The following is a 26,689-nucleotide window of genomic DNA, read 5'->3' as shown; positions in this document are numbered from 1 at the left end:
TCCTTTCCGGAAACGCCACTGCTCAGATAAACCTGCTGGTGACCCATGCAGACAAATCAGTGAGAGGCTAGCCTGCCCCCCTGTGCTGTGCAGTCGGGGTGGTCTCCCCTGCTCCAGACGGAGCACCTTCTCCCACTGGCTCCCTCCCCTCTCCAGAAAAGCTGTTCTTCCTCTGAGAATGCTTTGCAGAACCAAAGCTGTCCCCATTTCTGGGTGACTGCTATCTATCATTGTGAAGATGCTTTTCAAATATTAATACACCGAGGTTAATAATAAGACTCTTCCCTCCCTGTGCCATGCAGTCTGAGTGAGCCACGGGCATAGGCCCCTCCATCTTCAGGACATTCTTGTGGGCTGTCCGCTTCATTCCCAAGGGCAGGCTGTGACACCAGACCTTGACTGTGCTTATGGCTTCCAAAGCAGCTGGCATCCATTTCTCCCTTCTCCAGCTAGGCGCCCCCTGCGTGCTGCTTGGCCGAAGAGACACCAGGAGACTTGTTTCCAAGCATCTGTAGCAATTGTTCCTTTTCCTTTTTTATCGTGTCACTGAGAGAGAGTGACAAGGAAGCTGGAAGCAGCTGAGTCTCTGGAAGCATTTTGCCTCCAAACCCTTTGGCCTTCAGACTCTGGAAACCAGATCTCATTTTACAGTCCAGTGAGAAGGAAGTAGATCAGATAATCACACGTGTCTCTGTACATGTAGACATATGTGCACGATGACAAAGTATGATGAATTCCATAAAGATTTACTGAGAACTATGAGTTTCTAACATAACCTACAGCTCGTACCTCATCCAAGGAGGAGTGGGGCTTGTTGGAGTGAGCGCAGGCGGGGAAGAAGGGGTGGAGATGGGAGGGGCAGGCAGGGGCCACATCGCAGGGCCCTTCTAGGCAGTGGGTATCTTCAGGGTCCTGGCAGGAAGCTGCAGGAAACTGAAGAAGGGTGGCTGAGGGGTTTACTGAGACTATTTGCAAAGGAGCTGCAGGGTCAAAGGGTCAAAGGGTGGGAGCCTGTAGCAGAGAGCACTGTAGGCACTCAGGACAGGAACTGCGGCCTTCAGTAGAGGGCCAGAAGGATGGAGGTGCTCCCACACCCATCAAAGGGTTCTCACAGGGAAGCATGGTTACATTTGGGTTTTTGGATATCACTCTGACTTCAGTGGGGGGAACAGGTTATGGGGAGGCTGTGCAAAAGTCTGGGAAGGAGGTGATGACAGCATGAGCCAGCTTGGGCACTGTGGACAGGGAGAAGTGAGCCGTCCTCACATTGTCATTCTTCTGGCCTCTTGCACTATCATGGGCTTTCCTGAATTAGGTGACCTTGGCCAAGTCACTTTTCTGCTCCTCACCTGAAAAACAAGGGGCTTAAGTCTAGACGATGCACTTTCCAGCTTTGGCAGCCTGGGAGGAAGCCACCTGTTAGAGTAGCGCTAACCATATGCCTCTACCCTGAACCATGGAGCTTTGGTTCCTGGCTTCGGGAAAGGGAATAATTGATCCTTTTTAGCAAATCAGTAGATTGTCCAGAAATTCTCAGTTCAATAAAGGCTAGGCTGCAACTGAGTCCCAGACCATCTCAACCTCTGTGGCCTTGTGTTCTCAGTGTCCTCTGTCCTCGCAGCCACCGCCTGCATGCAGGACAGGGCTTGGTGCTGGCACGCTGCTGAGTGGTCTCTGCACTCTTTATCCAGATGATCTCACTGGCTCCTCCCACTCTGAAGGAAGCAGGGCAGAGCTATCACCATACCCCTCCATAGATTCCAGAGGCTGCCCAGCAGGGAGCTCCAGGACCAAATCCCAGGGATCATCCCAGCAGCCTTAGGGCTACTGGGCTACGCACCTGGGCTTTCTCGAACATCCTTCAGACCTGCATTATCTCCATCTCTGCATCCCACCCAGAACACCCCTTCCCATTTTCCTTCTCCCAGCAGCTTCTTGAGCCCCTTTGATCAAAACCCTGAGTTCCTTTTTACTTCTGTCCTCCAGCCTCTGAGTATGATCCCCTGCTGTGGGCCAACTGACCCTTGTTCTGCGGTTGTCCCACTGGACTCTGGCCATTTCATTTGCACAGGTCACGTGTCAGTTGGGGCCATGGTGCTGCAGGCAGAGACTTCAGCAGCTGCCTCCCAGCAGAGGCCCTGGCCTCTCTCTGTCTGGTCCCATTTCCACAGCACTTTGAAGCATTGTCCTTCAAGAAACTTTTAGTGACATGTTGCTTTACTTAAGAACCTCCAGGCTTTGCTGCTCCCCCTGCTTGTGCTCTCTCTCTCTCTCTGACAAATAAAATCTTTAAAAAGAAAGAAAAGAAAAAAGAGCCTCCAGGCTTTTCTTTACCTGGAGTATAAAGTTCAAATTCCCTAGACTGTCCTTCAGCTTCTTTGCCCTGGGTCAGTTCACTGCTTCTCACCTCCCTCGCCAAGACGTGCACACTGTACGCACATGCCCTCATACACACATTTGCCAGTGTCCACGTCGAGGCCTTTGAACAAAACCTCCCTCCTTCCCTGCGATTCTAAAACCATGATCATCTTCAAACTTCACATCCAAACTAACCTTCTTCAAAGACATTTTTTTTTAAAGATTTTATTTATTTACTTGAGAGAGAGACAGTGAGAGAGAGCATGAACGAGGAGAAGGTCAGAGAGAGAAGCAGACTCCCCATGGAGCTGGGAGCCCGATGCGGGACTCAATCCCGGGACTCCAGGATCATGACCTGAGCCGAAGGCAGTCGTCCAACCAACTGAGCCACCCAGGTGTCCCCTTCAAAGACATTTTTTAAAAAATCTAAACTGGTCTATAATAACTTGCTTTCTTTTTCTACTATATGCAAAGACCCTATTTTAAAAACAATAGGATGCATACTTTTATATCTTTAAACATTGTTATTACCCCAAAATATATAATAAAGTTAGCAAAATAGATTAAAAAAGGGAAAACTAGGGATACTGTTAATGACCCATACAGATATTTTAATGCCTATAGATATATGACTATGTATATAAATGCATGACTATTAAAACATTATCTAATATTATGATCTTGGACTCTTTGTCACTGAGCAGTTATATTATGAATATCTTTTCAGGTCAGTAAACATGTAGAATATCATCTTCATGGCCATATAATGTTCCTTTGTGTTAATGTAGCCCAGTCTAGTTCACCAGCATCTTCGCGTTCAACTCTGCTCACTTTTAAAGTCAGTCTTCTGTGCTTTATTCTTGCCTTTGCAGGTATGTAGTAAGCATCCTAGAGTTGTCTCTTAGAATCAACCCTAGCTAGGTTTTAGATCTTGCAGGTAGGGGAATCATGTTCTAGCCATTCACAATACTACTGTGCTGAAAGTTGGTTGGCTGAAAGAAAAGTTCCTCTCAAACTAAACTGTGGGGTTGAATTTGTGCCATCATCATCATTTATGATGCACCCCTAAGGGTCTGCCACTATGCTAGGCTTTATAGCATTGCTGTCTATAGCTTCACGGTTTGTCACATGTTCATGGGAGTTACAAGTATCGCTCACTCAGGTTCCCAAAGCTCTCGGCTCCCTAGTATGAGAAGGAGAAGAATCTGAAGCCGTAAACTTGCAAAGTGCTCAACCTTAAATGATTGGCTTCAGGCCCAGGCTAGGGGTCCATGGGCCACCCGTGATGCCTCTTCTCCCTCTTGTCTTTCTGACCACCGAGCTTTACCCATACCTTAGGGCTGGATGCTGGTAAAAATACAGGCTTCCTCAAAAAAAAAAAAACCTTTGTAACTTTTCATCAGTCATTTATTCCTCAGGGTTTATGAGCTTTATATCCTATTTTTCTTCATGACATCTGCTGTTTCTTATTATAAAAGGAATACATGTTCATTGCAGCAATTTTAGAAACTATAGATAAGCAAAAGCAAAGTCACCCACAGTCTTACTGCTCAGCTATAACAACATCCAACTGAGGCTTTCATTTTTAAATGGATATTAAAAATTATAAGACCAGGGTCATATTATTCATATAATTTTATAATCTGAACTTTCCCTTAAAATGTATTCTAATATCCTTTCTTGCCACTGAAAGGTCTTCTACAACCTTATTAATATCTTTATAAGTACCGAAATGATCATATAATCCTGTTTTGAATATTTAGGTTGCTATTCTCTCCTGTTGAGAGCAGATTTGTAACAGACAAAAGAGGGAGAGAGATGAAGCATGCATGCAAGGAATTATATAGGCGGCAGGAAGAACTAGGAAATATATATGTGGCAGGAAGGACTAGATGCGCATAGACCTAGAAATAAAATAGTTCAGCCTTACCACTTGGCTTCAGAACAGCCAGTGTGTAAGAAATTTTATTTTTAAAATAGCCCCCCTGGGACTTCTGATAACAAACTTGCCAGGTGCCATGATGTCAGGAAGTCAACCAGATGCTGGAATGGGTGGGGTCAGTGGCAGGTGTGGTGTGTGGCAGGGGCCAAAGGAGGAGGGAAGTTGAAGGAGGAGCCAAGAGGAAGCCTGGAGAAGGTATAACATAGCAGAGGAAGAACCTTGACCCCAAGGAGAGAGGGCTGCGCTTTGAAACAACTTTCTAGGATAGTCAGAGGGCCAGACCTCCGAGAGTAGCTGTGGTGGTCAGGGATGCCGAGGGAAACTCTCCCACCTGAGCTCTGTTCTCAGGGGGTGTACGGAGTGTTCCTTAATATTTTCTTTAGGATAGGAAAAATGTATTTCTATATTGAATAAATAATAGGTACATCCAATAGATAACACTCAAAAGATGCATAAAATGAGTTTTATTCCCACCTCGGTCCCTCCAGATACCAGTTCTTTTCCCAGGACCAGTGTTATCAGTTTCTCATGCAACTTTCCAGGAATATTTTATGTATATATTTCCAAATGGTCTATATTATTTTCCCAGCGTTTTTTTTTTTAACTATACATTGTTCTATAATATCCTTTTCCCCCACCCAAGATATATTGAAGATTGTTTTATTTCTATTAATACATAAACAACCTCTTTTTTGTAGTAATTAACTATTCTACGTATGGACATACAATTTTAATTTAACCATCTCCTATTAGTGAACATTCCAGTATTTGTCTCTTTTTAAAAATGCAATGAATAACCTTATATATAGATTATTTCCCAATATATGAGTTTATCTGTAGGAAGTATTCCTAGAAGTGGAATTACTAGGTCCAAAAGTATGTGCATATGTAATTCTGACCAAAATTGCCAAGTCTTGCCAAAATTGCCTCTGTTACTTTCTCTAGCAACATATGAATGTTTTCTTTTCCCACGCCTTAACCAAACACCATATTTTATCACACTTTTTGGTCTGTGCCCACCCAATAAGTGAAACAGTATCTTGATGTCATTGTACTTTTTGGCTTTTAGTATAAAAATTTCAAACATACAAAAAAGTAGAGCTAAAAGTATAATGAGTCATCGACTTAACAACTGTTCAATTTTTGCCATATTTGCTTGTCCATTTCGGGGGTTGAAGTATTTTTTTAATTATTTGTTTAAATTTTTAAATTTTTTTATAAACATATAATGTATTATTAGCCCCAGGGGTACAGGTCTGTGAATCTGTCAGGCTTACACACTTCACAGCACTCACCAAAGCACATACCCTCCCCAATGTCCATAACCCCACCCACCCTCTCCCATCCCCCTCCCCCCAGCAACCCTCAGTTTGTTTTGTGAGATTAAAAGTCTCTTATGGTTTGTCTCCCTCCCGATCCCATCTTGTTTCATTTATTCTTTTCTTACCCCCCAAACCCCCAACGTTGAATCTCCACTCTCGGGGGTTGAAGTATTTTTAAAGTAAATTGAAGATCGTCACAACATTTTACCCCTAATACTGTAATATGTACCTCTGAAAAACAAGAACATGTTCCACCTAACCATAGTACCACTATTACACCTCCCTTTACCCCTAGCTTAAAGCTATGTGCTGGCAAAAATGCAGACTGAATAAAATTGACATCAACTCTACTATAGTAGAATATTCATTTAATATTCAAATTTTCCCAGTTGTCTCAAAAATGTCTTTTACAGTTAATGTGCTCACACTAATTAAGGACCATTTATTAAATTTTGTGTATATGTTTATACTTTTAATTCATACTTCTATGACTACCTTGGACAAATTTGTGCACATTTAAGAGATTTTACAGTTTTTTGTTAACTTTTTGTTTACATATGTATGTCTATTTCACTATTGGATTGCTGGTCCTTTTCCTCATTAATTTGTATATGTTCCTTATATCCCAAGTTAATTGGCCCTTTGTGATGTGAGTTACAAATATCTTTAGTCATTTGTTTGACTGTGCCTATCTAACCTACCCAAGTGTGGGTTTGTTTGTTTTTTTATTTTAATTAGGGGGAACAGAAATTTTGCCTGAACTTTTTTTTTTAAAAGATTTTATTTATTTATTTGACAGACAGAAATCACAGGCAGGCAGAGGACAGAGAGAGGGGGAAGCAGGCTCCCCGCTGAGCAGAGAGCCCCATGTGGGGCTCCATCCCAGGACCCTGGGATCATGACCTGAGCCAAAGGCAGAGGCTTTAATCCACTGAGCCACCCAGGTGCCCCATGAACTTTTTTTAAATGTAATTGAACTTTCAATCTTTTATTTTATGCCTTTGGAATTTTGTGTTCTATACCAGCATTACCAAACAAACAAACAAACAAAAACTCAATCATGATTTGTTTTGGTATTTTTATGGTTTCATTTTTACATTTCAGTTTTTATCCAAATGAAATTGTCCTGGAATGTGAGGTATATATTTAAGGCAGTTTTTCCTGGATAGCATCTAGTTTTGTCCACACTTCTTATCCAATAATCCTTCTTTCCCCTTTGTTTTTGAAATACCACGTTTATCAGGTATCAAATGCCTATCTGTGCTTGGCACTATTTCTGTTCCATCGATGTTTGTATTCATATTCTAGTAGCACACAGTTTTATCGTTGTACGTTTATGCTGTGACTTACTATCTGATAGAAAAAAACACCTGGAAGGCCTGTACCTCTTCTTTGGGAATTTTCCTAGCGATTTTTGTTTTCCCAGTGAGTTTTCTCATAGCTTCTCTAGTTTCCCTCGAATAATACAATTTAAATATATTTAAAATAATATTCAATATAGATTAATTTAAAGTAATCTAACAACATTATGATACTGAGTTTTCCTATTCAAGAATTGGATGTGCCTTTCTACACATGTGTTCAAATCTTTTGTGTGCCTCAGGAGCACACAAAGGAAAATTCAAGTTTTCTTTTAAAATTTTTTAGATTTTTTTTTATTTCTTTGAGATAGTATGAGTTGGGGGGGGGCAGCAGAAGGAAAGGGAGAAGCAGACTCCCCGCTGAGCAGGGAGCCCAAGGTGGAACTTGATCCCAGGACCTTGAGATCATGACCTGAGCTGAAGGCAGATGTTTAACAGACTGAGCCATTCAGATGCCCCTCAGGTTTTCTTTATGTAGATTTTACACCCTATTTATTTTTTTTTTATTAACATATACTGTATTATTAGCCCCAGGGTTACAGGTCTGTGAATCACAAGGTTTACACACTTCCAGCAGTCACCATAGCACATATCTTCCCAAACGTCCATAACCCAACCACCCTCTCCCTACCCCCCAACTCCCGGCAACCCCCAGTTTGTTTTGTGAGATTAAGAGTCTCTTATGGTTTGTCTCCCTCCCGATCCCATCTTGTTTCCTTTATTCCTTTCCTACCCCCCAAACCCCCCACGTTGCCTTTCAGATATCAGGGAGATCGTATGATAATTGCCTTTCTCTGATTGACTTATTTCACTCAGCATAATACCCTCTAGTTCCATCCACGTCGTTGCAAATGGCAAGATTTCATTTCTTTTGATGGCTGCATAGTATTCCATTGTATATATATACACCACATCTTCTTCATCCATTCATCTGTTGATGGACATCTAGGTTCTTTCCATAGTTTGGCTATTGTGGACATTGCTGCTATAAACATTCTGCACGTGCCCCTTTGGATCACTACATTTGTATCTTTAGGGTAAATACCCAGTAGTGCGATTGCTGGGTCATAGGGTAGTTATATTTTCAACGTTTTGAGGAACCTCCATGCTGTTTTCCTGAGTGGTTGCACCAGCTTGCATTCCCACCAACAGTGTAGGAGGGTTCCCCTTTCTCCGCATCCTCGCCAGCATCTGTCATTTCCTGACTTGTTAATTTTAGCCATTCTGACTGGTGCGAGGTGGTATCTCATTGTGGTTTTGATCTGTATTTCCCTGATGCCGAATGATGTGGAGCACTTTTTCATGTGTCTTTTGTCCATCTGGAAGTCTTCTTTGCAGAAATGTCTGTTCATGTCTTCTGCCCATTTCTTGATTGGAATATTTGTTCTTCGGGTGTTGAGTTTGATAAGTTCTTTATAGATTTTGGATACTAGCCCTTTATCTGATCTGTCATTTGCAAATATCTTCTCCCATTCTGTCAGTTGTCTTTTAGTTTTGTTAACTGTTTCCTTTGCTGTGCAAAAGCTTTTGATCTTGATGAAATCCCAGTAGTTCATTTTTGCCCTTGCTTCCCTTGCCTTTGGCGATGTTCCTAGGAAGAAGTTGCTGCGGCTGAGGTCAAAGAGGTTGCTGCCTGTGTTCTCCTCAAGGATTTTGATGGATTCCTTTCTCACATTGAGTTCCTTCATCCATTTTGAGTCTATTTTCATGTGTAGTGTAAGGAAGTGATCCAGTTTCATTTTTCTGCATGCGGCTGTCCAATTTTCCCAACAACATTTGTTGAAGAGACTGTCTTTTGTCCATTGGACATTCTTTCCTGCTTTGTCAAAGATTAGTTGACCATAGAGGTGAAGGTCTATTTCTGGGCTTTCTATTCTGTTCCATTGATCTATTAAACACTACTTTTTAAAGCTGAAACACTGTTTTGTTTTGTTTTTAAGTTATCATTGAGGCCCTTATAAACTAGTATTTCAGAAAATGATCCTGCCATCCCTTCAGTGGTATCTTTGGCCTCTAGGATTAAATCTAAACTTAGTCTTTCATTCAGGGCTTTCCATATTCCACTAAAAACCTATTTCCACATGTTTCCCACATGTTTCACACAAGCTCCATCCTTCCATGCCTCTCTGTCTGGGAACGTCTTGCTTCCCTGGCTCCCCTCCTCTTCTGCCTATCCAAAGGGATTTTCTTCATGAGACACCACCCCCCACCCACCGCCCACCTTGACTATTCCAATTAGAAATGACCTCTTTCCTCTTTGGCCCATGACCATTTACTGGATGTGCCATTAATCTGGTAATTAATCCAATATCACCTTGTGACAGCTTTTGTATTGTTAAAATGAACTGCCTTTTGGTTCTTGTGTGGTTGCAGAATTAACTGCTGTAGGCTTTTGTCTTGTTTCCTCAGCTAGATCATGAGGCCCTTGGGAAGAGTGAGGCTGCCTTGTGTCCCCACAGCATCCAGGACAGGACCCTACACATTGTAATAGCAGTAGTAGTGATGCTAACAGTGATGAGGACTTTAAAGGCTTAGTTTCCTGTGTGCCAGGCACTGTTCTAAACACTTTCCATGTATAAACTCACTTGTTAGTGGATAAATATTTGTTTTGGTATTGTGAGTTTATTTGACCTCAAACCAAACCTTTGAAAACAAGTGTAAAAGAAAGGTCACCCAGACACAATATCCAGACACTTGTTCTAGCTGGCTGGTCAGAGAAGAAGGTGAGTTTTCTAGGAGAAGCCCTGACATGTAGGGGAGGACTGAGGGTGGCCACAGCCTGAGAAGGAAAAAAAGAGGAAGAGGAACAGGCAGGAATGGAGATGCCATAAGCTTGAGAGTTGCAGAAGCAGCAGGGTTTTCTGAGGCTCTAGCTTTGAGTCAGGCTATGCTGGTGGATTTTCTTCTTTCCTGCACTGGTAGGGTTTTAAGGGTCTAGAAATAAGGTCTGGCCCTGAGCTAGACCTTGCTGAGGCCTCCATTCCACAGAGAGTCCCTGCATGATGGCCCAGGTCCCCTAGGGATAGCAGGCCCAGTGCATGACCATTGCCCCAGCCCGGCTGGCCCTGGGCCACCGCCTCTCCTGCACTTGGAAGGTTCCTGATGAACGCCTGGGCCATGCTAAGAGTGAATGTGCTGAGCATGCTGATGTGGAACAACCAGAGCAAATAGCTAATGGAAATTAATTCCCACCCTGGGTCTCTTCTCTCCTCAGGATCATCATTAGCTTCTCAGAATCTTTGCCATGTCTCAACACTGCAAAATGTATCAGGGTGCTGGGGATTCTGGGTAATTTCACCCTCGCCTTCAAGTAAAAGGCAGCCAAGAAGCTGCCTCCCTGAGCTCTAAACCTGTGGCTCCAACATTTTGGGGTGCAGGAGGCTTCATTTGTATGTTCAAAACTGGGGAGATCTAAGGGTAAGTGAGGACACATCTGTACCAATGTACATTCCAGCCCAGCAGCCCAGAGTTAAATCCCATGTCCCCAGCTAAAATAGCACTTCCTTACCCATTATCAAGCACAAATAAATGGGTTTCAGCACCCATATAATGAAATTCTTGGATTCTTGAAAACAGGAAAAGGAGGAAGGAAGGAAGCACCTTGGGTTTTTGATACACTGATCTCTAAAGGATCTGAGCATTTCAGCCCCTTGGTCAAAGCTCCACCATCATTTGGGTAAAAAAGGGCTAGCCCCTTCTTTAAACAGATCTCGTTTCCAGGGAAGGCACCATGGGGTTGTGGCTGGTTCTCTTGAATCCCGACACGCCCCAGAATAAATGTTGTTGCTTCCTGTCCAATGCATCATTGAAACTTCAGTTACATTTGACCGAACAGTCCTTGAAATCAGGAAAGTGGTTTAATTTGCTGCCAATAAAGGAGTAAGGAGAGTTTTTCCCCCTGAAACTTTGCCCAGAGGCGCAGTATGAATGGATTGCCATTTTAATTTTATATGTGAGACTTACAGAGGCAGCAGCAGTAATATTCCTCTTTGTGGAAGTCTTATTTCGAGGCCTGCCACTGACTTCTTTCCATGGGACACCAGCACTCATCTTCTTTATGATAGAGTGCGTCTGCCTCAAGGATAGGGCTATCTTTCCCGCCCTTGAGTCCCACCTGCCCCCAGAGCCTAACACCTCACAGTTATACAGTAAACACTGGCTGAATGAATGAATAAGTGTTTAAGTGTCTGAGCTCCTAACACTGAAATAGCAGTGCGATAGGAAGGGATCTGACGCTGTGAGCCTCAGGAGCCGCCAGAATTATATCCCGGAGGCCCCACTGGCTGAGCTCCTCTTTTTGTTGTTGTTAAATCAGATTTTTAATAATTTAAAAAGCCAGCCCTGCCACAGTTGGGGCTCAGCCGAGCAGACATTTTGGGCTGCTCCCAGGGTACTGACCTCGCTCCTGGCCGGGCTGTTCTGAGTGTGCCCTTGCTGTGCCCGAACCCCACACGCCCTCCCTGGGGTTCCTCCGTGGCCGTAGGCCCAGCCCCACTGCCAGGCCAGCTCCTACACCACAGTGTCTGCATCCTCTTGCCACAAACTGTTCACTGAAGTCAGCAGAACAAGAGTTCACCCCTCCTCCCCTCTTCTCTCCCTTTGTTTCTCTTTCCTCCGCTCTCCTCACTCTCTTTACCTTCTACCCCTCCCCCACTCTTTCCGCCACCCCAGCTCCTCCCCTCTCTCCAGCATCTTGTTCAAACTGGACAGATTACCAGTACCTAATTTACAGAGATGCTAAGAGGTACCTCCCCTGAGCTGGTACAGCCTGGGCGAGAAGCCTGGTTTGGGCTGACCGCTGGTTTAGAGTGGGGATGTCACATCCGCTTCTCAGGTCTGAAGATGGAGAAGCCCTGCCTGCGGTTCTGGGGGTGAGCGAGCCAGCATAACGCGACGGATAGCCACCAACCCATGCCTCCCTTATCCCTGACCTCGTGTGGACCACACATTCCCCTTGCCTTGCCTATCATTCTTCTCTGCCTGCCAGGAGCTCTTGGAGGGCAGACAGTTGGTTTTATTTTTATGAATTATCAGACCAAGCCCAAGCCTGCCACCAACAGGAGCTGAATAAATGTGCAGTTGACTACAGTACAGCTCTGGAGCACCTACTGTATACCAGACTCTGGGTGTTAGGGATATAGAAGTGAACCAGACAAGATTTCGCTGGGCTGGAGATACCTGTACTCTTGAAGGAGAGGTGGGCTTTCAACTCCTATGAATGCGAAGCAAGTCGTAAATAAGAAATGAGTATTCAAGGGTGAAGGCACACACAGGGAGGCCTAACCTGGCCAAGGGGTCAGGAAAAGCTATTTGGAGAAGCACTACTTCTACAGGACAAATAGGAGTTGGTTGGAGGGGGTGGCGGAGGGGAATGGCAAGAGGGACTGTTCTAGGCAGAGGGAATGTTGGTTGGATGAGTAGGTGGGTGAACCTGGCATTGAATTCTGAGCTTGCCAGAATAGGATAGCGTTCTGCCAGGCACAGGAAACAGGTGGCTGAATTAGGGGTACATACCACAATGCATAGAATGCGGTGGTGGAAGTTCTCTCTTCATTGCCTCGTCATGGCACACAGACCCATGTCTCCCAAGGCTACACTCTGATCACAAACATCCCTAGGAAGGGGGTGGAATAGACACTTCAGCCCCCCCGCCAAGGATCGGGGGACCCTGGAATTAAGAGACAACCTTCAGCCCCATGTCACTTTGCACATTGACACTGCCAACCCCGGGCACCTCACCCAAGTCTCTTCTCCCCACTCAGACGAGCGGGAAGTTGTTCAGAAGAAGACCTTCACGAAATGGGTGAACTCGAACCTGGCCCGAGTACCCTGCCGCATCACCGACCTCTACAAGGACCTGCGGGACGGGCGCATGCTCATCAAGCTGCTGGAGGTGCTCTCTGGAGAGATGCTGGTAAAGCCCCTCTGCCCGAGCCCCGTGCCGGGTGCTGTGCCTTCTCTTTAGAAAAGACGTGGTCTGGGGGTGTTTCCAGCTCTCCCGGCCTTCCAGGGTTTCATTACTTACTGATGTGAGATGTCCGTGTGGCTCACTGAGTTCTCCGACCAGTTCTCGGAATGTATCGCCTCTGGGCCATTGCCACATCTTCATGCTTCTCCTGGAAGCCATACACAGCTCTTGATTTATCTGGTGGGGACTTAGGCCCCTGTGGCTGGCCTGCAGTGGACCCACCTCAGTTTCCTTGTGCGGGCTGAGAGAGATTCTGTTACCCAGCTGGAGAAATTGGCATCCTTCTTAGAACCAAGAGAAGAGCATGGAAGATAATTTCCTGTGTGTTCTATCACCCTTACGAGTGGAAATGTAGTATAGGCCCTCTCCATTGTGACCCACCTGGCAGTGATGTTGCCTCTGGGGGAGAACCAGATTAACGTTCAAGTTTTGCTCAGTTACTTCCATTGTAACCTCAGGTCTATCGGTCAAGACCTTTTTTTCCTTGTTTCCGCCTAAGTATAAAATGATACCTGTACCTGATCCTCAGGTTGAATGAAAAGGTACTACATATTCCCATTGTTTTTTTTAACTCCAGGCTCCTGCCTCTTGCCCTGTGTTGAAAGGCCACTAGAAAGAGTTACCACTGGGAACCCTTTACATGATGTGGTTAACTCTTGATGGTACCTTAAGAGTTTTGGCTGGAGCCATTTGGGGGTGGGGAGGGAAGGGGTTGGATGGTGGGATGGCCTCTGTTACCAATCACCGAACAAAAAGCTGCTCTTACCACCAGCAGTTAATAGTTCTTAGAACTGTGCCTGGCATATAGTAAGTGCTCAATTAACTATTTGATGTGTCAGTGCTTTTGAATGGCATTTATTACCCCTCAGAAGTCTTTGTTCAGATCTAGGAATAGCACCAATGCAGCCTCATTACAGAGCTTTGGGTGCTAAAGGAAGGGGGAGTGTCTGAACTTTGTAGGAAGGATGGAGTTGAAAAGCATCAAGGACTGAACGTGAGAGTTAGAGATTGCCTAGGAGGGTGGAGGAGGGGATGCTCATGATGGGTGTTGGTCCAGGCTGCATCCACCTCTGGGGCAACTGTGAGGTCCCTCCATGCCATGGGCCAATGCTATCCCACAGCCAAAGCCCACGAAGGGGAAGATGCGCATCCATTGCCTGGAGAATGTGGATAAGGCCCTACAGTTCCTCAAGGAGCAGCGTGTACACCTGGAAAACATGGGCTCCCATGACATCGTGGATGGTAACCACCGCCTCGTCCTGGGCCTCATCTGGACCATCATCCTTCGCTTCCAGGTAGGTTCTGGGGGGAGCAGAGGGAGTAGGAGAGCCTCTCTGGGCCAGGGCTTAGAACCTTATAAAATGGTGAATGAAGTGTGAGTGTTTGTGCACGTTCTGGGAGGCTAGAAACTTGTCCTGTGGGGCACTGTTTATAGGAAGAAGTGACCGTCGTCTGCACTGACTAATCGCTGAAGCTTGGGGTGAGCTGTTCAGTCAACAGTGTAGTCTTTTGAGGGGAAAGTTAGAAACCAGTAGCTGGGGAGAGGTCTGGCTGGGAGATCTGATTTTGTCTCTTTCCCTCAACATGTGTAGGTTTTGTAGAATTGTTTGATTCAGAATTTATAAAAACAATATAGAAGATCTAGATTGTTTTTCAATCAGAAACTTTTCTCTTCTCACCCTGAAATTCAAGGTCTGTTATTTGTAAGGAAATTTAGAAAGTACAAGGGAAAGAAAGCAAGGCCTTCCACCCGCTGGCTTGGGGACAGGAGGAATCAGGAGGACAAGGGGTATAAAGATAGCAACTCACAGACTGAAGATCTCATCCAAGGGACCCTGGGTTTCCAGTTGTGGATGTGTATGGTTAAACAGTAGTGACCGTGGAACTGAGGAGAACGAAAAGGAAAGAGGAGATACTAATCAAAGCCAATACTTTTCAGTTTTCACATTGTCCCTTACAGGACATTGTGCCTCAGAGGAGGATTTGGGGCATCTTGTTTATTCTCAGTATCCCATTAGTTATCTAGTTAGAGCTGTCTCCTCTGAATTGAGGAGGACATCCCTGGCCCATGACAGCCAACTAAGTGGGGAAACAGGCCATGGGGACCCAGGGTTGGCAAAGCAGATGGAGAGCTAAGAAGGAAGAAAGAGGGAGGGAGCTTCCCAGGGCGAGCACGAAGACTCAGATCCAGATGCAACTCTCATTTCTCCCTCTCTCGTTCCTGCTCCTGCGCCGCTAGATTCAGGACATTGTTGTGCAAACTCAGGAAGGCCGTGAGACACGCTCGGCCAAGGATGCGTTGCTGTTGTGGTGTCAGATGAAGACAGCAGGGTAAGCCCTGGGCACCAGTTCACTACTCCATTCCCCACCATCCTCCTGCTTCCCCCAAGGACCGCCATAGCTAAGGGTCACACATACCATCGTCCAGAACTATAGCACCTTCAGTGTGACAGATGCAAAACATATCCTGACCTGATTCTTGAAGACCTGGAATTGAGGGTTCCTTCCCAGAATTGCCTGGGTCAGACCGTGGTGTCTGTTGGGTGTGTGAGTGTCTTGGGCCCACCTTACACCTTCGTGTAGCTTAATTGCTCTCTGTTGTTGAAGGGGCCCAAGAAGGGATGGATCCATTTCTCTCCCGTGTATGGGTCCCTCAGTTCCGACACTTTCGAGGACCCCAAAATAGTCTGTCTCTTAGGTCTTAATGTTTCTCTTGGATACAGCTACCCCCAGGTCAATGTCACCAACTTCACCTCCAGCTGGAAGGATGGCCTGGCCTTTAACGCCCTGATACACAAGCACCGGTAAGAGGGAGAGGAGGGCGGAGGGCCGAACCCCTGGGCTGCTTGGATACAGCGCACACCGCATGTAGGTCCCTCTAAGCCTTCTCTCACTGTCGGTTTCCCTGCCTCCCTGAAACCCCAGGCGTGCCCTGTGCCCCTCCCCCCACGTTCGGGTGCTCACAGCTGTCCCTCCCTTGCTTCTGTCTCCTCCTTCCACTTCTGCCCAGCTGTCTGTCCAGTGTCTTTGCTTCGTGCTGGGGCTGCCCAGTAGGTGGGGGATGCTGCGGCCACCGCCTTTTAGCAGTCTGGCCTTGTCCCCAGGCCTGACCTGATTGACTTTGATAAGCTGAAAGACTCGAACGCGCGGCACAACCTGGAGCACGCCTTCAAGGTGGCCGAGCGCCAGCTGGGCATCATCCCGCTCCTGGACCCCGAAGGTGAGCGGCACCTGCTCCAGCCCTTGGCTGCTGGGAGGGAGGCAGCGTTCCTGCCAGAGGGAGCCCCGGGCTGCTGGGGTACTGGGAGGAGTCTGGGCCCGGCGCAGGGCCAGCCATGGACACAGCAAGGGGCTGGTGGCTGGGCCAGCACCCTGCTCCGGGCCGGCTCTTCAGATCCGTGGTGGTTCCGGACCCTCACCTGGCCCAGCCAGGGGCCCCTTTGTCATCTGTGGATCCTTCTTCTTCACTCTTTCCACTCCGTTTGTGGTCCTGATATGGAGCTCATCCTCTGGCGAAAATCAGAATCACACTTTCATTCTCAACCTCTGGTTGTCGCTTGGTACCTGGAGTTGAATTTCCTGCTGGAGGAACAGGGAGCTGAACCCTCTGAGCCCAACGTTTCCAGCTTCCAGTTGGGTCCTGAGCTTGCACCCTTTCCCCTTGCAGATGTCTTCACAGAAAACCCTGATGAGAAATCCATCATTACCTACGTGGTGGCGTTTTACCACTACTTCTCCAAGATGAAGGTGCTCGCGGTAGAGGGCAAGCGCGTTGGCAAGGTACGGAGCTGATCCACAGGGTGTCACCTTGGTTCCCTGTTTGCCACACTGTGATGCTCCCTTCCTGTCCCGAGAGCTCTGTGCCTGTACCCCAGCTGCAGGGAAGGGACACAGATCAATCCCCACCACCTTCCTCTGAAGCCAAGCACTGCCACATTAATGGCTCCCAAGCTAAATTCCAAGGCAAGCTGCTGGTCTGTCCTGAAAAATATCCTGGGCTGGAGCTCTGATCCCCTCTTCCCCATCTCCTGAACATTCCACAGGACACTATGGGCTTCTACGTATTAGTCTGTTGTGGTTCTGGGCCTCTTCACTCGTGGCGTATCGGGAACCCAACCCACTGTACAGACCCTCTTGCCAGATTCCTTTCCCCTGCCAGTCCACAGCACCCCAAGGGTAGAGACCATTTCTCATTCACCCTTGTGTGCCTGGTGTTTAGCAGAGGCAGTGCCTAGAAGCCTTGGATTCCTAATAATGCATTTTATTCCTAATAATGCATTTTATCAGCCTTCCTCGTGGCTGATGTCCTGGCCCAGCAAACTTACCAGTCTTTTATAGGGTTGGGGGAGGGGTGAAGCTGCCGGTGAACCACAGTGGAGCTAGCTCCCTGCTAATCTTGCCAGTCCTCTCCTCCTGCCTTAGCAGTATTTTTGAGCTCAGGGAACAAACCCAACATGGAACACTCCGGCTTCACGATGAAGGTGGCCCCAGCAGTGGCCTTACTGGTGTCATTGATACTGATAAGGATCAGTAATAAAGTGATTCCGCAGGTCATTGACCATGCCATTGAGACGGAGAAGATGATTGAAAAGTATAGTGGGCTGGCCACAGAGCTGCTCACATGGATTGAGCAGACCATCGCCGTCCTGAACAGCCGCAAGTTTGCCAACTCCCTGACGGGCGTCCAACAACAGCTACAGGCTTTCAGCACCTACCGCACCGTGGAGAAGCCCCCTAAGTAAGGGTCTGGGCTCTGGGAGGCTGGGCATCCATGGCTAGGAGCCTGACTGCCAAAGGCAGAGCCAGGCTCTGGGCCTTGAGCAGTATACCCGGAGGTGTAACCTAGAAACGAGAGAGCATCACGTTTGTCATCTCCTTCATCCCCATCTTGCTCTCCTTCTCCCAAGCCATCAGCCTGGAGGAAAGGGGCATTGATGAGTAACCAGAGAAAGTACTAGAAAGTTTCTCTCTGAGAAACTCAGAAGCACTGAGCTGTGCTTTGTTATCTGGTAATGACCTCTGTATCCACAGCCCCAGGGCTCTCTGTAGGGGTCTTGCTGATGACCAGGCACATCCTGTTTCTCTCCAATCTGTCACTGCTCATCAACAGAGCATGTGGGGACCTCTCAGGACCTCTTCTTCACCCCAGTGAAACCCAGTGAGGGGTCATGTGCACATATGTCTTCACAACCACACCCATGCGTGTGCATGCGTGCACAGACACACCCATAGGCACGTGTACATGTGGACACACAAACAGAGGGAGTATTCCAGCTCACCTGCCCTTAGCTTGTCCAGCTTTTCTGAAGCAAGTTTCTAGCTCATGGTGGTACCCTTGGCCCTGTTCCTTCCCCTCACCTCCCACACTTCATTCATGACTCTCCAACAGGGAAAGGTGAGACACGGAGTCTAAAATGTACTATAAGCAAGTAACTGATTTCTGGCCTAACACTAACCCACTTTTAAAGTCCTAAATTCAGTACAGATAACCTCCTCTGGGCTTCTTCCAGGCCGCACACCATAGGGCCGAGTAGATGGTGCTCTGGGCCCCAGCCCTCTTGAAATGACTGTGAGTGGTCAGTTCTGTTAGGCTGGCCTCTGGGTGGGGACCTGGTCGACAGCCCATCTTCGACTGCTACGTGGGAGGTGCAGAAGTAGGCAGATACTGGTGTCCATGCAGAAATGTAAAAGCATGCAGTTCCATTGAGGTGAGCCTCAAGACATTCACCATGCTGTCGGTTCTCATCTACACCTGCTATCGGCCTGGAGTGCAGCCGCTCCTCGCCCCTCTGAAGCAGCAGGCCTTTAGGACTTGTCGGGATGGCTGCTCATTAGTACTCAGGTGAAAGTTGCTTCCAAGACAGTATGTCCTCACGTGGCTAATGTTCCTTCTAAGGTTTTATTGGCTCGCTCAGTTAAAAAAACAACTAAAGAACTAGTCAGAAGTCTTCATCATTCACAGAACAGGGAAGAGCTTTCTCTGTGTTGCTTGGTAAAACTCTTGGTGTCTGCAGGAATTTCTAGAATCCTCCAGTTAGCCATTCCCCTGGGGAAGCAGATGATAAGCAAACACTGTGGAGGCTCTTGTGTTTTTTCTGATTTGTATGTTAAAGACTCAGCCCCTAACCTGGTGATTCACAGACCTGTACCCCTGGGGATAAAAATATATGTTTATAAAAAAATAAAAAATAAAATTAGAAAAAAAAAAAAAAAAAAGACTCAGCCCCTAGTAGATCACCATTGGTGAGTATGATAGATGTTTTAACAGGTAAATTAACCTATATATCCTCTTTATTTTTTGTTTTTAAAGAAAATATGTTTCACTATCGAAGCTCCAAGATATGCCAGGGTTCCATGTTGACTTGCAAAAAATTTGGCAATGGGGACCTCGACACTAATCTCCCTTCCTCTGTTTTCTTGACAGGTTCCAGGAGAAGGGGAATCTGGAAGTTCTACTTTTTACCATCCAGTCCCGGATGAGAGCCAACAATCAGAAAGTGTATACCCCTCACGATGGGAAACTAGTGTCAGACATCAACCGGGTACAGCTGTGTATTCCATTATACATTGCCAGTGGGGTAGCTGAGTTTCTGACAAGGGTGCAGGGAATGGTTACTGGACAGGGTTAAACCAAGCCACTTTCTGTTGGTATTATTAACTACACATGTTGGCTATTTGGGGGTACTCTCTGAACCTAGTTCTGAGAGGTCCAACACGACGCACTGTCCATTAGCTCAGCCCTCTGCTCAGATGCCCAGAGACCATTTTTGGAGCTAGTTTTATAGCTTAATCTCTATAGATTCCTGAGTTTCTTGGACTATAGAATGAACATTACCTGCTTATGACACCTTCGATATTTCAGGGATTGGAGGCTTTGCACCACTTGGACATTCTAACACAATGAAAGTAGCCATGAGTCAGTGAGAATGTACTGAACACCCACAGAGACAAGTAACATTATATCAGGCCAGCAATCTAAGGCAGGTTTAGAGGAGGAAGAAACTGGGAAGTCAGGACCAGTGCTCCCCAAATCTTTGGCAGCCAAACGATTTGCTGAACTTCAGGCTCTGCCTGGATTCCTGAAATCATTCAGTGTTGGGTAAAAAAGATGGAAACCCCAAATCCAGGTGTGCCCCTGTGCCTCAAGAATTTTCATCTATCCCCCATACAGGCCTGGGAAAGCCTGGAGGAGGCTGAGTATCAGCGGGAGCTGGCTCTGAGGAATGAGCTCATTCGGCAAGAGAAGCTGGAGCAGGTGGCCCGGCGCTTTGACCGGAAGGCTGCCATGAGGGAGACGTGGCTCAATGAAAACCAGCGCCTGGTGGCTCAGGTAGTAGGAGACACGCAGGGCATGGCAGGCAGTGGAAGCTTTCCAGAGCCCCCCGCGATCAGCGGGGCTGGAAACCCAGCTTGCTTCGTGGTGGAAGCCAGATGAGCCCCGCCACAGGCCTTGCAGCCCCGTGGGAGTCATGCTTGAGGAAGAACTCTCCACGGACTATGGCCCTGAGGGCCAGGTCAGATTCCACTAGCTGAAAATTGACCCCGGGGATGTGCGCCGTAAGAGCTTCTGTTGCTTCCCACTTAAGAATCTGGACCCAAATGTCTGGGCAGGGCAAAGCCAGTGTTGTGAGAGAACTGGAGAGTGCGTGCCTCATTGATCACATGGGCGCGAGCCATGTGCTTACAGATGTGGGGCTCCTGAGTGAGCAGTGGCCCCTTCCTGCCCAGAATCGGGCAGTTCCTTCCCAGGCAGGTGGCAAGCGCCAGCAGGCCGCCAGAGTGCTCTGTGAGTGACTCACACACAGCATTCCCGCACGCATAGCACAGTGAATAAAATTATGAGCTGCTTTTCAAGGTTCCTGTAAGACATGTAGTCTTTGGAACTTGGCTCTGACAAGATCAGCTGAAAAAGACAGCACAGAATGAGCTCCTCGGCCGTGGGTTTTCCCTTCAAGCCACTGTTCAGAAGGGGCCCACCATTTCTCTGTGTTTAAGGGGACCAGCCAAGGGGGCGCCGAGTAAGTTGCCTGCTTTTCTCCCCATGGGCCAGGATAACTTTGGGTATGACCTGGCAGCCGTGGAGGCCGCCAAGAAGAAGCACGAGGCCATCGAGACGGACACAGCTGCTTATGAGGAGCGGGTGAAGGCCCTGGAGGACCTGGCCCAGGAGCTGGAGAAGGAGAATTACCATGACCAGAAGCGCATCACGGCCCGCAAGGACAACATCCTGCGCCTGTGGAGCTACCTGCAGGAGCTGTTGCGGTCTCGGCGCCAGAGGCTCGAGGCCACCCTGGCCTTGCAGAAGCTCTTCCAGGACATGCTGCACAGCATTGACTGGATGGACGAGATCAAGGTGCGCCCCGGAGACTGCCCATCCCCGCGCTCCCGTGCCCCTGAGCCCACCTCCATGCTGGGGGGTGAGGGTGTCCTGCAGTTAGCGCTGCTTCCTTAGATGCCTCCCAGCCAAGCATGACCCTGAGCCAGCATGGAAAAACTGAGGCACTGCAGTGCCTGGCTGCCTCCACCTAGCAACTGCTTGGCTCCCTTTGCTCCAGACAAGTCACCAGCTCGGGTCCACAGTATTTCAGGTGATCGAGACATCTTAGGTTCATGGTAGCACAGATGCCAACCTACAGGACCTAGAAATGATAGACCAGAATCAGGAGTTCAGAGAATCAGGCTCTGAGTGATCACAGTTTGAGTCTGGTTCGAATCCGGACCTTTCAGCCTAGGGGCAACCAAGAAGTCTGAATCTCCTCTCCCTCCACCACAGTGGGTCTCACCGAGGATGCCCAGCAGACTGACCATGGAGCTTTCTTAAAATACACATGCTCAGGCCCCAAACCTTGAGACAGATGCAGGAGATCGAGTATGAGGCTTGAGCTTCTGAAAAACATTCCATGCCTGGTTCTGAAAGGCACTTCCAGTAGGAGGTCCTGTTCTATAGCTTCCACGCTGAGTGGCAACCATTATCCAGCTGCATCTGACTCCCAGGCCCAAGTACCACGGACACTCCTTTTGGAGGCGTCTCTTCTCCTAGCAGGTATGTGTCTTCACCTCTCCTCGTCCCCTCTACCTGGTCTGTCCTCTTTGCCAGGCTCACCTCTTGTCTGCCGAGTTCGGGAAGCACTTGTTGGAAGTCGAGGACTTGCTACAGAAGCACAAGTTGATGGAGGCTGACATCGCCATCCAAGGGGACAAAGTGAGGGCCATCACCGCAGCCACACTGCAGTTCGCCGAGGAGAAAGGTGAGGCCGCAGCTATCTCTCCATCCCCTAGCTCAGCGTTTTAGCACCCGAGCTTGGATAAGTCTCTTAGCTTTAGAATTCTGCTTCTTCCATCAGCTAATGGTGCAAGAAAGAAGCTTGAAGGAAAGTGGAATTCTCTAGGGAGCAGGCAGTTGCTTGGGTAATCTGATCAGAAGGCATTTAGAAGCACCAACAAGGCATCATCTGCCTTTCATTCACTCTGCTAGTTCAAGATACAACAGAGACCATCTAGGTTTCTAGCCTCGGGTCTTTTTTTTTTTTTTTTAAATAAAGTTTTATTCAAGTAATCTCTACACCCAACGCAGGGTTCAAATTCATGATCTGGAGATCAGGAGTCCCACACTCTTCCAACTGAGCCAGCCAGGCACCCCTCTAGCTTTGGGTCTTAAATAAAAGAAGTTGTTGCCTTCTTGAAGAGTCATCTTGAAATTTGGGCCTTTTTATTTTGTCTTATTTTATTTAATCTTGTTAAATTAATAAGATTAATTTATTTGAGAGAGAGGAGGGACACAGGAAGAGGGAAAGAGTTTTAAGCAGACTTTGTGTAGCGCTCAGAGCCCAACATGGGGCTCAATCTCATGACCTTGCACTGAAATCAAGATTCAGATGCTTAACCGACTGTGTTCCCAAGGTTCCCGTGTGTCTGGGCCCTTTAAAAAAAAAAATTCTTGTTGTGTATTTCTACTGAGAGCAGACCCAACTTACTCGTGAAGTGTAAGTGGGAACACTACCTAATTATAAAGAACCTGGCCTGCCATCTGAGCAATTGCCCCCCCCCCATGTAATCCCACAGCCCCCGTGAGATGGCAGGTTCTAGATCATGTGGTTCTAGCCTAGCAGCTGACCTAAAGTTTGCCCGCAAGCAAAGCCTGACCTCTTTTGTCTTCCCTTCTCTCAATCCTCCCAGGATACCAGCCTTGTGACCCCCAGGTTATCCGGGACCGTGTCAGCCATCTGGAGCAGTGCTTTGAGGAGCTGAGCAACATGGCAGCCGGGCGGAAGGCCCAGCTGCAGCAGTCTAAGCGGCTCTGGAAGTTCTTCTGGGAGATGGATGAGGCAGAGAGCTGGATCAAGGAGAAGGAGCAGATCTACTCTTCCCTGGACTATGGCAAGGACCTGACGAGTGTGCTCATCTTACAGCGCAAGCACAAGGCCTTCGAGGATGAGCTCCGCGGGCTGGACGCCCACCTGAAGCAGATCTTTCAGGAGGCAGAGGGCATGGTCGCGCGGAAGCAGTTTGGGCACCCACAGATTGAGGCCCGAATCAAGGAGGTGTCCGCCCAGTGGGACCAGCTGAAGGAGCTAGCCGCCTATCGCAAGAAGAACCTCCAGGATGCCGAGAACTTCTTCCAGTTCCAGGGGGACGCTGACGACCTGAAGACCTGGCTGCAGGACGCCCACCGGCTGCTCTCAGGCGAAGACGTGGGGCAGGATGAGGGGGCCACGCGGGCCCTGGGGAAGAAGCACAAGGACTTCCTGGAGGAGCTGGAAGAAAGCCGCGGGGTGATGGAGCATCTGGAACAGCAGGCCCAGGGCTTCCCCCAAGAGTTTCGGGATTCCCCAGATGTGACCAACCGGCTGCAGGCCCTCCGGGAGCTCTACCAGCAGGTGGTGGCCCAGGCAGACCTGCGTCGGCAGAGGCTGCAGGACGCCCTGGACCTGTACACGGTGTTTGGGGAGACAGATGCCTGTGAGCTGTGGATGGGGGAGAAGGAGAAGTGGCTCACCCAGATGGAGATCCCAGACACACTGGAGGACCTGGAGGTCGCACGGCACAGGTCAGAGCCTGACTTTCTCTTCCTCACCTCCCTCCACTATGGCCTGCACTCCACCCCCCGCCTAGGATGGGAACCACCTCTAGATCAGCAAGGTTCTCTTTGAGAGGTGATGGGATGCCCTTTATGGCTGAGGCTATGCACCAGAGTCACGGGTTTTAATCAGCCTCTGTGGCTTTGGGTCCTTTACCCTGTGGGGCCTTCCTTAAAATAAAGGGGGTCTTTCTAGACAAAGTATTGAATTCCTTTTCAGCCACAGCGGTCTTTGTTCAAATGAATTGCAGACAGAATCCCTGACATAGGGCACAGAGGAAAACAGAACTGTTGAGTGCAGGGGGAGGTGAGAAGTCAGAACCCCACCAGCTCTAGCTTTCCATGGCAGTTTCTCAGCCACAGAACCCCAAATGACCCCAGGGACCAGTTTCCAAAGCACCAGGCTGCAAGGCCACTCTCCTTTCCAGTACTCTCATTGTCTCTGTGCTCGGGCATAGGGGAGCATACCCCCTGGCCATGTGGCCCTCCTAAGCACAGAATCAGAGAGATGAGGAGCATGAGATGCCGCTCCCTAGAGCATACTGAGGTGGGCCCAGGTTGGCGGAGGGAAGGGTCCACTTTCAGAACTACATTCCTCCCCCTGGCCATGCCCCCCTCTCCTAGGACAGAGCACCTGGCTGGGGAGGGGATCCTTCAGGGCAAGGTGCCAAGGCATGGAATTAGGGCCCAAGGACAGTAGCAGTGGCCCTGGAGGTATGGCAGTTGTTCTCTGAGGTGATCAGCAGCCCCCCATACACACCTCTTCATTCCCCTCTGCCTTTCCATTGAGCCAGTGGCCTATGGAGTAAGCAACCAGCATTTTACTAGCCTGGTCCAAGAAATCCTAAACCATGAAACTGAACCCACGAACCAGAAAATAGGGTATGTCAGCATATCTTTTTCCTTTCTGCCTCCTTACCCCATCAAATGTGTTCCGGAGATGGAAGGAGAAAGCAAGAGCTCCACATTCCAGAGACCGGGCGGTAGGCAAAGTGCCCATGCTTCCTCCCCAGTCATCTTCTTTGTCCATATCAGGTTTGACATCCTGGACCAGGAGATGAAGACCTTGATGACGCAGATTGACGGCGTGAACCTCGCTGCCAACAGCCTGGTAGACAGTGGCCATCCACGCAGTGGGGAAGTGAAGCAGTACCAGGACCACCTGAACGACAGGTGGGGCGTGGGTAGGGCTGGGGCTGAGGGCGCCTTCTCTCAGCAACCGACTGGGGAGTGACCCCGACGTCAGGATGCCTGCTATGCACTGCCCTTTGTCCCCTCCAAGCTCTTGTCTTTCTCAGCCCCAGTCTTCGTCTGACTCTGGAGCAGTAGCAACAAGGGGGAGGCCATGCATGGTGAATGCCGCAGGGGCTGGGCACGTATCCCGGGGGATGGAGGGGCCATTCTGAGTGCACGTGCTGTTAGAATCAGGCCATATGCTACTCATGCCACATTTCCCCAGACATTCCTAGGCCAGGAAAATTGCTTTCTGAGAGCTCTTAAGTGCTGTCCATAAAAGAAAGCTCCAGCCTGTGCCAGAATGCAGCATCAGTAATGAGGACGGCTTGAATGAAGAGGAGAATTAGCAGGAAGCCTTGAGCACACTTTGTGGCTGGAACAAAAAAACAGGCCCTGAGGAGCCTTTGGAGATGGTCTGAGGTGTAATTGCCATGAGTTCCTTAAGGATCTCTGAGGATAGCACATGACAGCCTGTGTTCCTGTTTGTTACCCAGGGCCCCGCACTCACAATGCCCCGTGTTCACCAGCTCCTCATTGTCCCAGCCCCTTTCCCCACACTTGTGTCTGAGCCTTGCTCTGCCCGAAGCGATCTGGGAAGTGGAGTTAGGGAAAGACCCAGTTGTGTGGGGAAATAAAATAAAAGGAGGTCAGCACAGTAGAGAACCTCTGCAATCTGAGGTTTATGAGGAAGGGGAAGATGCTCCTTTGTTCTTCTTCGGGCTTGGAGGTAATGGCAGGGGGGTATGTTGTGTGTGTGAGTGTGTATGTGTGTGAGTGTGCAAGACAGACAGGAAGAACTTGTCAGCTGTGTATCTGACAAAATCATGTGAGAATGATCTTTACGGATCCCTAAGCTTTGTGCATTCCAAAGTGAAATATATCAGGGCACTTGCCATCCTTAGGTGAGAGAGAACTGGGGGCATGAAATAGTAAAATGGTTTTCTTGAAAGCTGAAACATACCTGAGGAGTCATCGAGTCTGGCCAAATACTCCCAGACCACTCTGTCTCACACAAACACGTCTAGGGGTGGGGATCACCCCTTCAACCTGCAGCCCATCCCATTCGGAGGCAACACCTTTGGGTTACAAGGTTTGACCCCCTATTGAACAGAAATCTCCCTCCTTGCAGTTTGTACACCTTGGTTCTGTCCCTGCCCTTTAGAGAGATCAAAACTGATTCTAATTCTTCTTCCATGTGACAGCTCTTCAAATACTTTTTGGAACAACTGTCATTCTTCATCTTTGCCCACAGTCCTGCCTCCGAGACTCCACTGTTCTCTGCCCCAGAGCACATTTTCCAACTCTCTGCTCCAGATCCGGCCCCTCTTTTGGGCCAGTTCAGGTTCCTCTTTTTCCCTGTGCCCGAGATGAAAAAAACTGTCTTTCCCTCTTCTGTACTGGTTTAGAGCTTTATATTCTACCTTG

At 48.3% G+C, this 26,689-nt stretch overlaps 1 protein-coding gene across 2 annotated transcripts in view; it reads left to right on the top strand.

The window, feature by feature from the left end:
* SPTB (spectrin beta, erythrocytic) overlaps positions 1-26,689 on the top strand; it is a 124,474-nt gene that overhangs the window by 61,911 nt on the left and 35,874 nt on the right. For both annotated transcript variants that reach the window (XM_059373394.1, XM_059373395.1), the window contains exons 3-15: positions 12,746-12,897; positions 14,073-14,246; positions 15,191-15,282; positions 15,675-15,755; positions 16,056-16,171; positions 16,619-16,731; positions 17,502-17,689; positions 19,376-19,493; positions 20,123-20,281; positions 21,002-21,304; positions 22,049-22,199; positions 23,128-23,998; positions 25,064-25,201. In XM_059373394.1, the coding sequence (XP_059229377.1) occupies positions 12,746-12,897; positions 14,073-14,246; positions 15,191-15,282; positions 15,675-15,755; positions 16,056-16,171; positions 16,619-16,731; positions 17,502-17,689; positions 19,376-19,493; positions 20,123-20,281; positions 21,002-21,304; positions 22,049-22,199; positions 23,128-23,998; positions 25,064-25,201 (2,656 nt within the window). The remainder of the gene's footprint in view (positions 1-12,745; positions 12,898-14,072; positions 14,247-15,190; positions 15,283-15,674; positions 15,756-16,055; positions 16,172-16,618; positions 16,732-17,501; positions 17,690-19,375; positions 19,494-20,122; positions 20,282-21,001; positions 21,305-22,048; positions 22,200-23,127; positions 23,999-25,063; positions 25,202-26,689) is intronic.

This window comes from Mustela nigripes, chromosome 13 (assembly GCF_022355385.1).
Source record: "Mustela nigripes isolate SB6536 chromosome 13, MUSNIG.SB6536, whole genome shotgun sequence".
Classification (NCBI taxonomy): domain Eukaryota; kingdom Metazoa; phylum Chordata; class Mammalia; order Carnivora; family Mustelidae; genus Mustela; species Mustela nigripes.
The sequence above is the reverse complement of the archived record's forward strand: the minus strand, read 5'-3'. Positions and strand labels throughout refer to the sequence as shown.